Source organism: Sander lucioperca, chromosome 22 (assembly GCF_008315115.2).
Source record: "Sander lucioperca isolate FBNREF2018 chromosome 22, SLUC_FBN_1.2, whole genome shotgun sequence".
Taxonomy (NCBI): Eukaryota; Metazoa; Chordata; class Actinopteri; order Perciformes; family Percidae; genus Sander; species Sander lucioperca.
The window spans coordinates 28,218,451-28,236,362 of record NC_050194.1 but is presented as its reverse complement, the minus strand read 5'-3'; the positions used below and the strand labels follow the sequence as shown (position 1 = coordinate 28,236,362).

At 42.0% G+C, this 17,912-nt stretch overlaps 1 protein-coding gene across 5 annotated transcripts in view; it reads right to left on the bottom strand.

Annotated features, from left to right (window-relative positions):
• Positions 1-17,912, bottom strand: part of jmjd1cb (jumonji domain containing 1Cb) — a 144,342-nt gene that overhangs the window by 25,560 nt on the left and 100,870 nt on the right. For all 5 annotated transcript variants that reach the window (XM_031324023.2, XM_031324025.2, XM_035997939.1 and 2 more), the window contains 8 exons: positions 16,643-16,786; positions 14,651-14,692; positions 8,682-8,952; positions 7,320-7,865; positions 5,198-5,543; positions 2,402-3,395; positions 1,551-1,748; positions 952-1,130 (listed from right to left, as the gene is read on the bottom strand). In XM_031324023.2, coding sequence (XP_031179883.1) covers positions 952-1,130; positions 1,551-1,748; positions 2,402-3,395; positions 5,198-5,543; positions 7,320-7,865; positions 8,682-8,952; positions 14,651-14,692; positions 16,643-16,786 — 2,720 coding nt within the window. The remainder of the gene's footprint in view (positions 1-951; positions 1,131-1,550; positions 1,749-2,401; positions 3,396-5,197; positions 5,544-7,319; positions 7,866-8,681; positions 8,953-14,650; positions 14,693-16,642; positions 16,787-17,912) is intronic.

The window sequence follows — 17,912 nt, the reverse complement described above, 5'->3', positions numbered from 1 at the left end:
GTTTCACCATATATTTCGTCAAACTATACTGAGGTAACAGACTGGTTTGGGCCATCTGCAGGGTATCATGGTATTAATGGCTGTTTAGCAGATTTGAATGAACATGACATAACTAGGCTAATGAGAGAGAGGAGCAATGCTGTGTGTCGGGGTATTCAGTGGTGTCTAAATAATGGCTGGTGGTTACATAAGGAGAACACAGGCTGCTGAATGAACAAAGAGCATTCTGTCTGAACTGCTGTAATATTGGATTAGTGCCACTTCACTTTGTCTGACTGACCTGGCATTGCCTGTCTGTGTCTCAGGGTTAACTTAGCTCTCTTACTGCTCTGTGTGGGCTCTCTGAACACATCTAGCTTTAAAAAAGGAAAGGGCATGCTGTTCAAATGTGCAAAGCAATTCCAGAGTGCTTCTTTGAACCATCTTTAAGACAAAAGGAAGGCCTTGTCTTCCCACTGACCCGGTGTTTTTTGCTGAGACTATCCCCACATTGGAGTCTTCACTGACTAGCTTCTAATGCTGCTGGGCTGAGCATCAACTAATGCTGTGAATGTGTGGACATAGTTTTAGCTGTACACATGTTAAACCGTTCTCTTTTAAACTTCCCTTGACCTCATCAGGGAATTTACCGATTTCCCACATTCTCCCTGTCTGGAACTGGTTTCATTCCTTTTCAATGCAAACCAGATCAGATCTTATGGAGTAAACCACTTAACAAAAAAAACCTTCATTGTTTTCACAAATAAAAAAAATCAACATGTTCTGAACAGATCATTAATGTCAGGAAGCACAGGCTTAAACGTCATCCGGCAAAAGTTGAACAATTAATTTGAATCTCCTGAAACAAACATTTAAAGGATTGGTCCATTAGTCGTGTTCGGTTGACTGGTACATTCTTAGTTGAAGCTAATCCAGCATCTTGGAGAACTTTTTACTGGTCTTTCTACTCACTCTTTATGGGCGTTCATGCTGGACTTTGACAGCGGAGGGCTTGCGTGGGTGTGGGTGTTGATCTTGACCGGGGGGCGGTGGGCGTCTGCGCTGGCTGGCCGAACGGGAACGTGGCTCAGCAAACCCAGACCGTCGCCAGCACTACCGGCACCCGGGTGCAGCCACGGACTGGCTGTGTTCTGTACACACAAAACACACACACACACACAAATATATCATCAATAAACCAAAATGTTAAATCCACAGAAAATGTGGTCATGCATGTTGTATACACATACATACAGTACAGGAAAATAATCTTAAATCATTGAAAGAGCATCATATTAATTTATTTTAAAGGTGAACTAATTATTTAAAAGCCCAGCTACATCTGATTTGGTTTCAAGAGGCTTTTCATCATTCCTTCCCTACTTCTTCTCCCTGCCTGCCAAAATTTAATTTCTCCACCCCTCCCTCTCTCCCTCCCTAAATCCATCCTCAACTCTTCTCCTTGTTCCAAGACAAACACACAGCTAACTATCAAATAAAGAGACACTGTCACCTGTGCATGCACAATTACTCCAAAACACACAAATACAAGCCAAAATCCATACACCTACCCTCCTGAGAGAGGCCTCGGAATTCACGGTGACCGGATTTTCCGGGTGGACCCACTTAGCTGTGGGGGGCAGGTTGAGCCCTGGGGGGTAGGAGGTTGGTGTTCCGTTGGGGTACTGCCAGAGGATGGGGTAAAGGCCCAGCCCTGCTGCCCCGCTGTGAGCCTGGGCTAGTAGAGGGGGTGGAGGAGGGCCCTGACCCTGAAAATCAAGACACGTTTTTTGTTTGTTTATTATCTTTTTGAGAGTATGGTGTAAATAATGTTGAGTTTCAAACTGTCATATCCTCACTGGATAAAGTGGGAGAAGAGGAAACATTCCTCTCCCCCGTCCCCATCTGCCCTCCCCCCCACCTCAACCCCCAGAGCCGGATTTTACATAACTCTTGGCTAGTGCGGCTTAAAATGGTGTGTATATATGAATGAATGAATGGTTTATTTTCTTGTCTGGCTGCCTACACGGCCCCATCCATTATAGGAATATTCAGACCCATTTTAAATAAACACTTTCCTAGTGCTGAAATAAAACAAAATAAGTACATATAGGATACAAATATAAAATTTACAATTCAATACAAAAACCCTTTTAGACCAGAATAAAGTATGGTACAAGTAGACAATAAACAGATCAGGCAAATACTGTAGGTATTCCAAATAAGTGGTAAGGGCAGAAAAACTGGAGAGGGAGCAAAAGCGAGAGGGAGAGAGAGGGAGAGAGAGAGAGAGAGAAAAAAAGACTGTGTGCTTACATAAGTACACCTGGACATTTATATACTGGGCAAAATAATACTCTGCAAGATCTACTCTTTGAGCCTGCTACTGTGCATAGGTTGTATAATATTTCTAGAGTCAGACCTGTAGGAACTGCTGCTGGTGTGCGGCTGCTGGGTGAGGCAGGGCGAGGTGGCCCAACCCGCTGGGGGAGTCAAGCCGAGGGTGGCCCCCGAGGAGAGATGCTGCGGGAGGAGGCATGGCCGGGAGCACTCCGGGGGGTAAAAGATGCGGGTGTGGCAGGGCAGAGGTGTGAGGGGGGGCGAGGAGGTGGGAGGCGGCGTGGGAGTGGGATGCGGAAGTGAGACAGGGGGAGTGAGGGGAGGGGGAATGAAGGGTGTGCAGGTGGGGGTGGAGATAGGCTGCCACGTGGTTGGAGGAGACGGTGGCCGAGACAGAGTTCTCTGCGTCTGAGCGGACCAGCGCCGGGTCCCTGTAAACGGTGAAGGTCTCGTTCTTATCGATGATCAGAGGACTCTTGGTGCTGCTGCTGACGCTCGCACCGACTCCCCCTGACTCCGACCGAGCCGGCACCGGCTTGAAACCAGACCGCGGGGGTTCAGCTGCTTCTACTTTAGCCGACAAACGGCCTATCGGAGGTGGGGAGGTATCAGGGTACCTCTGTATTTTATGTTTAGAGACCTCGGGGGAGGTGTTGGGTTTAGGTTTAGAGATGTCGAGCAGGCCTGGGTGGGGCTTAGCCTTGAGAAGGTCAGCTGGGTTTGTGTTGGCGTAGGGATGGCTCTGAGAGTTGTTGGGGTGCTGGGGTTTCTGTTTGAGAGAGTCAAGCTGAGCTGGGTTGGGGCTCATTCTAGATTTGGTTAAGTCAGGGGAGAGGACTGTGTTCATCTTGTGGGGGGTCGGTGGTTGCTGTGGGTGTTTTCTCGTCTCCTCGGACAGAGACGGGCTCTTAATGCCGGGGTGGATAGATGTGTAGTGTTGCTGTTGTTGTGTGTGCTGATGATGATGATGATGATGATGATGATGCTGCGGCTGCTGCTGTTGATGAAGATGAAGAGGAAGGACAGTTTTCTCCTTCTCCACCAGCACCACATTTTGAACCATCGATGTGACAGGCCTGAAAAAAAGCACAGAATTCTTTTTAATTTTACATATGTACATCCAAAATAATCTACATTTTCTATTGTGAATTTAGAAAGATGGTGTCATTTAACTTGCCTCTTTTGATGAGGGAAAATTAATTGTATTGATATCACTATCACTATCACTATCAAAGTGGTCCCTTATTAGCTGTGACCACATTGATGCTTGTTATTTTCCTTCTTGTGCTGCATAATTACAAGCATGCTACATGCAGAAGCAACAACCCACATGTGTGTACAATGTAAAGTTTGGTTTAAAGTTGATAAATCATCTATGTATTTTTGAATATAATGGGTGAGTCGGGAACACCAACCTGATTATTCTGGGTGGTCGGGACTAGTAAAGGTTGAGAAGCACTGCTCTAGAAGTCTAAACTAGTCAGTTTTCAGGACTGAACGTTTGACTATTTGAAAAAATTCAGTCAAATTCACGCTACAGAAAGAAAAGAACTGCTCTTACTATAGTGTCCTCTTACCACACACACACACACACACACACACACACACACACACAAATGAGGAAGTGGTGTATTGCATCACTACAACAGTTAAAATGAGCAACCGCGGTTCAAAAATAGGGTTGGAGCTTGAGGAAAAATCTGATTACTGACCTGCTGCATGTCTACACAGATTTACAGTAACCAGATTGCTACAGTGCTGATTTTTTGGAGTTACATACTGCGTTTAGGACAACTGAATGGGACTGTTGCAGGGATCATATCTGAATATCCTCTAAGGATAAGGTGGTCTATCTAATAACAACACCTGCCACCCAGTCATCATATCAGGACTTTTACAAAGCAACATGAGGCATATTGAGGCTCCAGGAGGGGAAATTTGACTCAAAGTGGGAAAAGTGGGTTAAATATAATAGACACCAGAAATGAGTGGGGGTTGGAATCAGATCATGATGTTGCATTACAAATAAGAGAGAAAGATCACTCCACTTTGTTAATTTTTTAACAAAATATTTCCTTTTATTGTCATTTTTTAAAAAACATTATTATATTATTGTTCTTCAATTTTATTTTGTCATTATACATGTTTATATATGTAAGACATTATTATTTTACTACATACTGGCTTTTTTTTTAAAGCTCAGTCTTATGGGTCTTCAACTTTTTTACAAATTTTGTTTGTATGTGGGTTTTGTATGATTACAAAATGTTCAAGCCGCTTGTTTTGGCGGAGATTACTGTTAAATTTAATCCACAAAATATGAGCATTTGGCCGCAACGAAAATTATGATTAGGCACCAAAAACGACTAGTTAAGATTAGGAAAAAGATCGTGGTTTGGATTAAAACACAACCTAGGGAACACACATTTCTTGGGTGAAACTCTTCAGTTTCCCCCGGGAAGCGAAAACTCCCTGGCTTGAAAGTCCTGTGTTTTAACGCCCACCCATCCACCCCAACACCCTCCCTACGCGGCCAGCCGCGATCTTATAAAGCGGCCGTTAATGTGGTGCATACAGCAAAAGAAAAACATGATGGACTCTTCAGAAAAGATAACTATCTTCGCTCGATTTTCTGTGTGCGAACGTTGCCGGATGACACCATTTTCTAAACACTGCCATGCTGAGAAATCCAGAGAAAGTTGTGTGGAGCTGATAGTCTTAATTAGCTTTGTAGCAACTCATTTGGCAATGGCTTGAATGAAAAAGTTACGCACTACAGCTTTAAGTGACACCAAAAAAAAAGCGTCATGAGTTGTAACATTCAGAAGCTGACTTTAAGAAATACACTTAAACACAATTTTAAGCCTTCTGTTCTCACCTGATGACCTCAGAGGGAGCAAACTCTATCTTGTTGCCTAAGCTCCTGGCTGCTGTCATGCCACCTCCCATAATGCCCTGCTGCTGCTGCATGGGAGGCTCAATATCCGTCCTGCGGCCTCCTTCTGATGGTGAGGGAGATGGAGGGACAGGAGGCGAGGAGACGGGGGAGGGGTTGAGGGGGAGGTAAGGTGAGAGTGCCGTGGACTCGGCCTTTTGGGAGGCGAGCAGGGCTGACACTGCCTCTGAACTCTCCTGGTGCACTGTGGCCTGGGCATCATCTGTGATGTCGATCACACTGCTGCCTCCCAGGTGGGACAACAATGGTGTCTGGGATCGAGATGACGCTAAAAAAAAACAACATTATACTATTAGTAAAGTCACTTTTTTATCTCAAATGGGAAACTTGATCTGCAGACAGGAGTGCAAGATAAAAAAAAAAATGATAATTATTTACAAACACCTACAAATTTAAACAAAAAGACAACAATACAAAGACATGGAGTACAAAGATGTTTCCTGTATATACAACACAATTTTACACAACACCATAGGAGCAAACTTTAAAATGCCACGTCGGGAAAGTAAATAACAACCCACCCACCCGTCCGGGCATCATCGCATCATAACCATTTGATGTGAATCAAAAATGAAGTTGACGGGTTTTTTTCGAAATTCTTTTTACACTTTTGATGTTTTCAACATTTGACTTTTTTGACATTTTTTTAAAGACAATTTTGTTTACATTTTTGATGCTTTTTAAATGTAAATGTTTTTTTAAATACTTTTTTTACATTGTTTTCCGACGCTTTTTTTGACAGGTTTTTGTTTGTTTTCTACGTTGCATGTGCAAATTAAGCCGAGTTTTTGCACATGGAACAAAGGAGTTTTTACTCCTATTGGTCTTAAACTGGGGTACTCTAAATCTACGGCCTGAGGGGAGTGTTACCAACTCCAAGAGAAGAGGATGGTTTGTGTCTAATATAGACCGGGTCTTGCCTTGAGTACCTGCTGGTCAAAGACAGCCGTCAAGGGGGACTGTGGGAAACAATCACCTTGCCAGCAACCTTTACAATATGGCTTAGGTGGTTTTTGTCCCTGATGTTCAGGTTACCGTACCAATAATCATGGCAAAAGTAAGAACAGATTCAATAAAGGATCTTATAAAATAAAGACATACTTTTTGTATCTACATTAAAAGTATTTAACATATTTAAACTGCTCAAATTATGCTCATTTTCAGGTTCATAATTGTATTTAGAGGTTGTACCAGAATAGGTTTACATGGTTTAATTTAAAAAAAAAAAACATCATATGTTTGTTGTACTGCACATTGCTGCAGCTCCTCTTTTCACCCTGTGTGTTGAGCTCTCTGTTTTAGCTACAGAGTGAGACATCACACTTCTGTTCCATCTTTGTTGGCAGTCGCACATGCTCAGTACCTAGGTAAGGACTACTAGCCAGTCAGAAGCAGAGTATGAGGGCGTGCCCTGACAGTAGCTAGGTAAGGACTACTAGCCAGTCAGAAGCAGAGTATGAGGGCGTGCCCTGACAGTACCTAGGTAAGGACTACTAGCCAGTCAGAAGCAGAGTATGAGGGTGTGCCCTGACAGTACCTAGATAAGGACTACTAGCAAGTCAGAAGCAGAGTATGAGGGCGTGCCACGCTAGCAGCTAGGTGAGCATTATAACGTGTGTTCCAAAGTGACCACGTCTGTCTCTGAAGTAAAGGCTGGACTACAATAGAGCTGTTTGGTTTGTGAACAGTGTTTTCTGTTGGAGATGGTAAGTCTCTTTGGGGTGGACTTTGGGCTTTTTCACTGCACAAAAATATATATAACACAATAAAGGAAAGGGAAAAAGCCAAAAAGCATTATATGAGCACTTTAAGAAGTACAAACCCTGCTGTCCCTTCTCACAATTGGCATCAAAGATGGCGGGAGAAATGATTTCCTGAAATCTCTGACCATATCCTTGGTCTTTGTGGCGTTGTAATTGGAGAAAGGCCTTATCACACCGATAAACAAACTCATCTACCATCGGCCCACGGATTAGAACACTAAGCTTACTGATGATCATCATACGGGTGTATATGACAGTTGTCATTCATCAGCTGGCAGTACCTTTCACAGTGTTCTTGCTGCTCTCCATAGTGCCGCCCTGGACGGTGTCGGACATCAGAGGCGTCTGTTGCCGCGGGGACTGGGTGATCTGTGTTACCGCGACCAACTCCTCCTCCTCCTTCGTTGTCATTTTGCCGGTTTCCTTAAGCACGCCCTTCTTGCTGTCCTCCGCTGCCTGAAGCTCCACCCACGGGGACAGGCGACCAATAAGAGACGAAGAATTATTCATTTTGGTGGCCTGCATCAGCGGCTTCTCCTCCTCCTCCTTTTTGGAAACACCACTTTGTTTCGCATCAGTGCTGCGAGTCTTTAGCTCATTCTCGGAGTTGGGCTCTGAGGAGGAGGAAGAAGAGGAGGAGGAGGAGGATGATGAGGATGATGAGGATGAGGAGCATGAGGTCCTCTTGTTGTGTGGGTTTTCTGAGTCGCTGCTCTCTGACAGGTCAGAGGTCATGTCGGTTTTCAGCCTCTTTAGACCTGCCTTCTTCTCCTCTTCCTCGCCCTTCCTGCGTTTGTTCAGCGCCTGCTTGGCCTTGGACTTGGAGTCTGAACATGATGAATAGAAAAAACAAAGAAGTCAGTTTTTGAAAACTCAAACACAGGTTTGAATACACTCTGCCACCTGCTTTCCATCTTCTCTACCTCATTCTTCACTTGAATCCTGTTGTGTGGCGTTTATTACTGACTAGCAGTACTACAAATTACCTCCAAAGTATAATTTTGACCAAACACTTTTTTAAGTGTTACATTTGTGTTTGAAAGAGGGAATCAGAAAACCAAAAGCACTACAATGTCAGTCCAAATCCAAAGATATTCAGTTTAATATAAGAGATAAGATAAGAGATAAGATAAAACTTTATTGTCTGTTCACACAGACAATGTTCTTGCATCGTCTGCTCCATCAATCAACAGATAACAAAAAAAAACATCTGTATGGTCACCCAACAAACATCTGACATATCTTTCTGTCAGTATCAGTAAAACACACGCCAATTACTATCAATAATTATTTTCAAATTTTTGTAAGAGCGTTCACTGTAAGACAATGCTGGTGGCAGTAAACAACAGCAACAGCTGACTGGAGACGTATGACCCTTTCACTACTGTCGACAGTGGCATTACAAAGACACATTAGAAATAACTACTAAAAAAAGAAAAAACACAGTTTGATGCTTCTATTCCTATTGAACTTTTCATGAAGTTTTAATGTAGTGGGTTTTGTGTTATTTTTTGAGGAACCACAATGATGCCAATATTGTAAATATGTCATGGAATAAGAAGACTTGCAGCATCACTAAAATAGCATTGCTGCCTTACACGTGTATATACAGTATTCAATCTTTTGATGGTGACTGTCCTCACCTCTCCCTGTGCTCTCTTCTCTCCTGTCCTTGTCCTCCTCTGGAACGCTGCTGTCGGATCCTTTCCTCCTGGAGGAGCGAGAGTTGCGCTGCTCTCTCTGCTCCCTCCCACTGCCGCTGGGCGAGTGGTGCGATTGGCTGGCTGGTTGCTGGCATTGCTGTGATTGGCTCTGCTGTTGAGAGGCCAGCGTCCCCTGGGAACCTTTTGGGTTGGGGCCTGATGAGGTCATAATGGGGCGGGGGCTGTTGGCTTGGGCTCGTGTGTAATGACTCTGTAAGATTTTTGAAAAGTCATATGTTACCTCATGTAAAGAGACATACAGACATGGGAATCACAAACATTACTATGAATGTATACGCTCAGTTACCACTTTAATTAATACACCTCTACAATTGAATGCAATCCAATATGACAACACTGCAATATATCCTGCTGAAGCTTACATTTATAGTTTTTTTTTAACGATTAATTTTGGGCTTTTATTGCCTTTATTTGATAGGACAGATTAAGACAGGAAAGTGGGAGAGAGAGAGAGAGGGGGATGACAAGCAGCAAAGGACCACGGGTCGGAATTGAACCGGAAGCCGCTGCAGTAAGGACAGAGCCTTGGTACATGGGGCGGACACTCTACCAGGTGAGCCACCAGGGCGCCCCCAGTTATAGTAGTTTTTAATTGGATTTAAACTATACGCAGTTGTCAGTCTATATGGTCCTCCAAGTTAAAAACAAATGCAATCTAATTGCTCTGCAGTAAACCCTACGTAGGTTAGAATGTTCTGGCTTAGAGAAGTGGTTATTCTGGAGCATGTAGTTTTGGCTGCTGCTGTTGTTATTGTGGTCCTGCAGTGATGTCACCATTTAGCGCCGAGTGCCATATTCAAAGGCAGAAGCAAGTCAATACGTTAGTAAATAGTTTCAGTTTCCACCTGCCTCGTCTTAACTCTAAAGAGCCAGGTAGATACACTACGTGTATATGATGCCTCAGTTGTTTATATGCCTAAAAACAGCAGCATATCGTCACACAACCTCAGACAACGCCCCTGGCAACAACTGGATCTACCAACAGGGTACACAATCACCCTACACTGCTGAGGGAAGGAAAAAAGAAATTTAAACTAAATCATAAATACAACGAGTGGTTATGTCCACCTCTTGTTCATATCATTAGGAGTTCAGGTTCATGCCACATTCCAACATTGGGTTTGCTACTCCTTTTATCCATGCAGCTTTACACACTAGTCACCAATGCTGAGAAGTGTTTCTAATATTTTGTATCACTTTGATTTCAATGATGGTAGACTAAAAAAGAAACACTTCTCAGTAAAACCAAATACATTTGAAGCACAAACTACAGCCTCCAAAAATGACCACACAATTTTATCAACACCTCTAAAATAAAGGGGAAAAAAATGAACTAATAGATATTACCATGAAACTTCCCTAGTTGATTACTGACATTAAGACAAATATCTTTTGTATTACAAGTTTTCTGGAATTTTATGTTTAATTATGGAAATTAAGCATTATCTTGTTAAATATGTGCTAATTTGCATTCATTTCCAGAGCAGAAATCTGAACATTGGATAAAGCCAGGTTCAAAAGTCTTCTTTTATTTTGTTGGGTCAAAGGGTTTTACAGAGGGGATTTTGGATATCTCCTTTTATCACTGCATAAATCAGAATATGGTGTCAACAGCCATGAAAAATCCATTTTCGCCACGTTTTCAGGTATAAACAGTTACATAAATTAGGCTATGAATGATATCTGAACAAACCCCTCTGTAAAAACCTTCAGAATGTAGATAGGACTGTATCTGGAAAGTTTGGTGTATGTAAGTGCTACTGTGGAAGAAGTACTGTAAGTGGAGATTTCTGGCTCAGAGTCAGAGAAAAACCCATTTTGAGAAAACTTTGAAGGTATGGATTATAAAATATCAGACATTTCGCAAGACATTACAGGCGATAGGGTAAAAAAATTAAACTAACAGATATCAACATGAAACTTCCCCAGTTAATTACTTACATTAAGACATATATTTTTGTATTAAAAGTGTTCTGAAATGTTTTGTTTTAAATATGCAAATGAGGCATTATCTAATACCAACTTTTGCTGAATTTAGGAGAAATTCACAGGTGCAAATACACAAAGTGTAGTAAAATAAACACCTAAATGTGTATTTTGGATGTGTTTTTTCCCAATAGTCTGAAAGAAGACATGCTATGGAAGTAAAATAGCCCAAAAACTCAAAATTGAAAAATGATGGTTTTGCCTGGGGTGTCTCCCCTTAAACAAAAAATGAACATTAGAACCTTCATGAAGGGAGGATGTATTATGGGACTGTTGGATTAGACTGCATTAGTTTAAGATAGATGTTCCTAATAATCTGGTTAATAAGTGTATATGAGGATGTGTCTCTAGTATTCCATCCCCCTGTATGTAAATGAAAATACATGTATATACACGGCATTAGAGAGACATTTCAATATAATGTAGTCCAATACACAGTGACTTATATACAATTTTCTTTTCTTTTTTACTTTCTGAGGCCATACAGTTAAGTAAGTTGGACTTTTGACACTTGACTAAACAGCAATGTATGTGAAACCAAAGGAAAGTATTGTCTTTATAAGTCTTTATATCAACCTTTCGCAACACAGTTGTCATGCTAATAGTGAGATGATTGTAGGGGACTAACTTTGCTAAACACATAATCAGTATTTTTTAAGAAATAGCAAGCTCCATGCAAATGTGCTCTACTGCTCTTGTCTGATGTCTTGTGGGTTGGAGCTGAGTGAGGTAAGTGGATGGGTTATAGTAGGAGCGGTGGAAGTGCCGCTGCATGGAAAGCAAAAGAAGCCACAATCTCTCTAGCTGTGAAATAAACATGGTTTTCTTTATTTATTTTTTAAGGAAAGTATTGACTCTTCTTGCTACATTTTTACTACACACGAATGCGACCATTTGTAATTTGTAAATCAAAATAAGTCAGAAACACCAACAAATTGGAATTTATATAATTACTTCTGTTTACAGGCAAAGTAGGGTATGTAGGCCTCTGATATCGCATTCATGCATTCCATGTAATCCAGATAGGTCAACTATAAATCTTCACCACCGGTAGGTGTTAGAAGTTCAGTTGTTCTTATGTTGGTGTCAGTATTAAGGTGTCAGTAATGCTTGATGCTTTACAAGTTTGTCCTGTCTCTGACTAGATGTAGAGGACAGCGTCTGCAGAGTTATTATGGAACCTTGTCAGCCCGTTGCTGATAGAAGGTCGATCTGTCACTCCGTTTAATTGCTGTTCTGTGTTCCTGACTGTCTGGGACACGCCGGCCATTTTTAAACATGCTGAAAATATTTGTAAGCCACCTTGTAGGGCGAACTATTAAATGAGACAAACTGACTTTTGCTAATGCCCAGATGGAAATTACTGTGTGGTAAATAATGCCTAGTGTTAAAGGGTAACTTTGTTTTATTTCAACATAGACCCTATTTCCCTATATTTTTGTGCGTAAGTGACTCATGGGAATAACAACCTTTGATATTAGTCCAGTATTAAGCAAGAACGCTGTGATCAGCAGCCACGAACCAGGCTGCAATGTAAATGTAAATGTGTTTATTTCAACGAAAATAGAGTTGTGATTGTTGGAAAAGTGGAAAGACGAACCAAAACAGCTTTTCATGGTTTATTTTGTGTCTGTCGACTTCAAATGAAGTGTATTTTATGATAATAAAACCGAAGTTACCCAGTGGTGTAGTCTACATGATACAGTTATACGCAGTATACCCACTAAGAAAGCGCCAGGATTTCCATATACCCACTTACAAATGCCCAATGACACACATCAACATACTTTCCATTGTATTTTTGATATATTTAGAATTGTCATCTGTGTTTTGCTTCTTCACATAAATAAATAAAGGTATTTCCACCGTAAATTGGTGCATAAAACTGTATCCGAATATAGGAAATTAAGTCGTTGATGCTCAAAACTTCCCTGGGGGAGGACACCCAGACCCCCGACTATGATATGCCCCACTGAAGTTACCCTTTAAATATGGACGGTTGGGTACAGTGAGATTAGTTCCTGATCAGCCTAGTCAAATCCTAGTAAATCCCTAGACAGGCTCCAGTATGTCCAAAACTCTGCCGCCAGGGTCCTCACTCACACCAAGACCTGGCAGCACATCACCCAAACCCTCATCCACCTTCACTGGCTCCCAATTAAGTACTGCATCAAATATAAAATCCTCCATCCCACCTGCAAATCCCTCCATGCCCTGGCCCCACAGGACCTCCTCCATCCATACACCCCACCCCGCAAGCCACAGTCCTCAGACGCTGGCCTGCTCTCCATTCCCCACATCAGACTCTGTACCTTCCGAGACAGAGCCTTCAGTGTTGCAGCCCATCCCTATGGAACACCCTACCTGCAGATATCCGAAAGGCTATATCTCTGGACATTTAAAAAAAAAAAACTCCTGAAACACCACCTGTTCACCACAGCCTACAACCTCCCTTAGCTTAGCCACAGTAATTCTGTGTCCGTGGGTTTCATGAAAGGCGCTATACAAATAAAAGTAATTATTAATTAAATTATTATTACACTGTGAAAGGCAGGACAGCACTCTTTCGCTCTCTCTTTGTAATCCTAACCTTTCACACCGTGCCTGATCTTGCATTGGAATATTGAAACAGATGGATAAGGCTATGGTGGTGGTAGCTACAACCATCTATCAAACAGCAGAGAAGTCAGTGTTTCTCAGAATAAAGCAAAACCATTGCTGCACTGACCCCTATGGATTGATTCACTTCTGTCAACAACCATCATCACAGCAGGGGGGCGCCGGTGTGGTCTGTGTACTTGTAGTCTCACATTGCCAGACCCTCCTACACAACACTGTGGAGGAGGGTCTGGCTAGTCCACATAGCATTCCAGGATGGGAGAAAAACATGTTCTGGTTTATTGCCATTTCTTTAAACCAATCACAATCATCTTGGGCGGCGCTGAACACCAGACGGAGCAACGGTGCCTCTGCAAAATAGCCTCAGGAAGGAACTTGTTTTGGTGGAACGTGTACGTTCAAAAGTAATTTTAGTCGTGCAACAGAAAACTCTGATTGGACAGATAGTCTAGCTAGCTGTCTGGATTTACCCTGCAGAGATCTGAGGAGCAGTTAACCATAGTCCTCACAAATCCACCGGAGGTTAGAACGCCAACATAAAGGAAGAGGAAAGTGGCAGAAATCCAGCCGAAATGAAGGACATCCGGCGAAATTTCTGACGGCACCGGAGCAATTCCGTTAATGAAACGTCGTTGATATAGACTGGTGTACTTGTGACCACACCAAACTGTGAGTGTGTGGCAGAGGCAAGCAACCACTAGATGGTAGTGCAGGCAGGATGTTTGGCCTATTCTTTAGCTTGCACTTTGACATTTCTCATCTCCAGGTTGCTGCAAATATACTGAAGACACAGAGTGCTTTACTATTAGCCTGTTATGGAACCTCACAGTTAAACAGATTACCATGACAAAGTCAATTTAAGTCTTTTTTTTAATCTATGTCATTCATTCATTCCAGAGATATACCACAGTAGCAATGGAGGAAAATAATGATTCTAGATTCCAGCACCACCTGCTTTCTGAGATAATTTGGGATTATTTTCTCACTCTGGGTGCATTAATCACTTAATCTCTCCTCTGTGGAGATTTCACACCAATTACATGGAAAGACGGGACCAGTCTGCACCTCTGTTATTGAGGATGTGACACATCAGCCTAATAACTTCCTCCAAAGCTGATAGTTCATGGAATACTAACAGGTTTTTTCCCCAGACACTATTCATTCAGAAACTTTTCCTTTCAATCAAACACAGATCATGTCTGTCAGCTGTGTTCATTTGCAGTGTATTGTGTGAAAGTGTGGGTCTGGAGGGTTGTGGTGGTGGTGGGGGGGGGTTTGGGTACCTGAGTGTTGCCAGTGGTCCCGCCGGGTCTCCCTCCCGCCATCTTTAATGGGTCAACAACAACAAGAAAACAAAAGAATAATAACAAAATGAAATGAATATAAAGAAAATGTGGGACAAGGAGATATTTTGTTAATGACTGCGGGACCAGAAATGACTGGCGGAGTGTTCAACAGACAATTGACCACCAATAAGCTCCTTTCATATATGTCTCATGCATTTTTGCCCAAACACTAAATTCTAAATATTGTTCTGCTGACATCATTGTCGCTAGGGCTGGGTTCCCAAACTTCGATACCTTTAAGGCACCAGCCAAATTGCCTCCATAATATCGAGTATCGAAAAAATGCCTCCTCATTCAATACCCAATTTCAATACTAAAGCGGTAAATTTCAGCGTCAGTGAGCCAATAAGCACGCAGCATGCTTCAAAGATCTAATAATGCTGCTGATTGGCTGTCTAACGTTACGTGTTGTATTTTGAGGCCCGACTGAGCTGAAAAAAAAAAAAAGATTTGTACCGTAATGTTGTCATTTTTTCTTGTTAAAATGGATTTCATAAAATTGGTATTGAAGAAAGTATCGTTGAGGAACCGGTATCGAAGTCACGGTATCTTTATTGCTAACAGTATCGAAAATGTTTGGACGATACCCAGCCCTAACTGTCACATGAAAGAAGCTGATTGGTAACCAGTGCAACAGTGTGCTGTATGTTTGTGTGTGTTCAGTTGTAATGTAAAGCTAAACAAAAAGCACATAGGAACTTATTTTACTTTAAAGCTATCTTAATTAGGAAAGAAAAGGAAATGAGACAGCAGGCATGGGTCAAACAGTTATGAGAAAAAGAGTTAATATATAACCAGAGTTATTGCCCAATTCAGGAAACCAAAAATGGGATGTTCCTGGTTTGAAACTTAGCATAATAAAAGATTTGGAGAGAATTTGGGAAGCTGTGTATTGACCAATGTCTCTGAAACAAACAGATAAGCAGATGCAATGTCGACGATGCTGAGAGTGAATGGTTGGCAAATCAAAACAAGCAGTATTCTACGCACAACGACAGAAACACAACAATGGCCACCTATTAGCTGCATTCAGGTAGAGCATACATGAAGCGGCTTTGACATCGTGATGCTCAATCAATGAATCGAGAAAATAATCTGCAGATTAATCAATAATGAAAAAGTATTGCCCTAAATACATGGGATCTATTTGAAATCTATAACACAACGCGTGAAAAATGTGAAACCTGAAGTGTTGGTCTTTTTTTTTTTTTTAAGAACTGTTAATGTGTTTATGTTGCCATTGTCCTCTTATTCCAAAATTCCTGTAAAAGGACCACCGCCCACACAACACTGTAAAGCACTTTGATGCAGAAAGGTATCGACTGGATTTTCAGTCATCATATACCTTCATTCACATTTTTCATTCTTGGTGTATATGTAGCCTGGTTATTTCTTTTTTTTTTTGTTGGTCTGATGGTGCTTTGATGACATCAGCTGCATGAATTGTTGATGGCAGATGGAATTCTGTTTGATCTGAGGCTTAATTTGGCCATTTGGGCAGCATTTTTTTCCTTAAACTTACTTCGACCCAGAAAGGTATCGTATCATGCAAGCTCCTACTGTTGACTGTACTTGAAGCTGCAGTACATGCAGTTTCATAATGTACTCAATGTGGCCATTCTCTGTGGAACCTTTCAGTTTTCTTCATTTTTGCTTTGTACTTTGATGCATTTTCTATCTTTACCACAGCTTACAGACAGCTAAATATGTGTATTGTAAAGTGTATTTTTGAACGTGTTTATCCTATCCAGTACCACTGTCAGCTGTTAAGAACCTCTTACTAGTTGTGCTCTTCTGTTGTGCATGTGTGTGTGCGTGCATGTGTGTGTATGTGTGTGTATGTGTATGTGTATGTGTGTGTGTGTGTGTGTGTGTGTGTGTGTGTGTGTGTGTGTGTGTGTGTGTGTGTGTGTGTGTGTGTGCACTCACGTGGGCAGTGTTGTTGTTCTGGCTGGATCGTGACCTTCTTCTGGAAGTGATGCCAATGTTTTCTCCTTTCAGCAGGGAGTGAACCACATCATCCAGAAAGGTCATCTGGATCATAGATGGATCCACGTTCTGAGGCTCTAGCACCTGAACACAAACCACACTCACTTTACACTGTCCACATGTCAACTGAGTCTTTTAGACCCTAATCACCTCCGGGTTTTAAAGGTACTGCGTTTCACTTTCAATGTGGTCATTTCGTCAAAAGCCCCTTTCACATTGCCTGTTCAAGATGGAACTGTTGCGCCTTTCATCAGACAAAAAGAGCTTGAGCAACAATGTTAAGGTATGCTCAAAAATCACTGGTACCCAGTTAAAAGATCTCTGTTCTCTCTGGAAAACACAAGTTGTCCAGAAAGTAGACAGAATATTGTGCCAACCAAATCATGTACTTAGTAATGGATTGGTTATCATGCAGTCAGGTCGGCGGTACTATGTGCCGATAAGAAAAACTTACCGCTATGCCAACTCATTCATTCCCTCTGCTATAAGACTGTTAAATGAACATCATACAAGACTGTTAAATGAATACACATAATTACAACCAAACTGGTTATTGCACCCTGCTGCTCTGTTCTGTCACTGGCAGGTGAATGTGAATGTGTGTGTGTGTGTGTGTGTGTGTGTGTGTGTGTGTGTGTGTGTGTGTGTGTGTGTGTGTGTAATGATTGGGTCATGTGTGTAAATGTGTGGATGTTATGGGAGAGAGAGAAGCATCTGTATACAGGGTGATGTTTGACTGCTGCAGTACTTATTTGTTTATTTTATATATTTTTTTAACATTATATACATTGTATGCTAATGCACTTTGTAACTTTAACTCTTAATGGATGGGTTGGCTGTCAAACTGAATTGCCCCTTGGGGACTAATAAAGTTATCTGAATCTAATCCGCCTCGCCATCTGTGTGACAAAGACAGAATGGGGGGATGGAGTTGTTGTGCCTTTATGCCGGCAGCGGAGGTAGCGAGAAAGCCGTAACAGAGCTTAACTGACGTCTGTGTCAAAGGGACAGTTGGCATGGAGGGACTACATGCAGTACGATGTTGACCCACAGGCGGGGTCAAAAAGTGACAAAGTAGTAGCCAGTCATTAATAACCTTCTCTTACACTTGCTCTCTCGCTCTCTGAAACACACAGAGCACAGCTGCCGTCTCTGTTCTTCTCTCTACTGACAAGTACTACTAGTAGCTACTATAATGCATAAAGCTAGG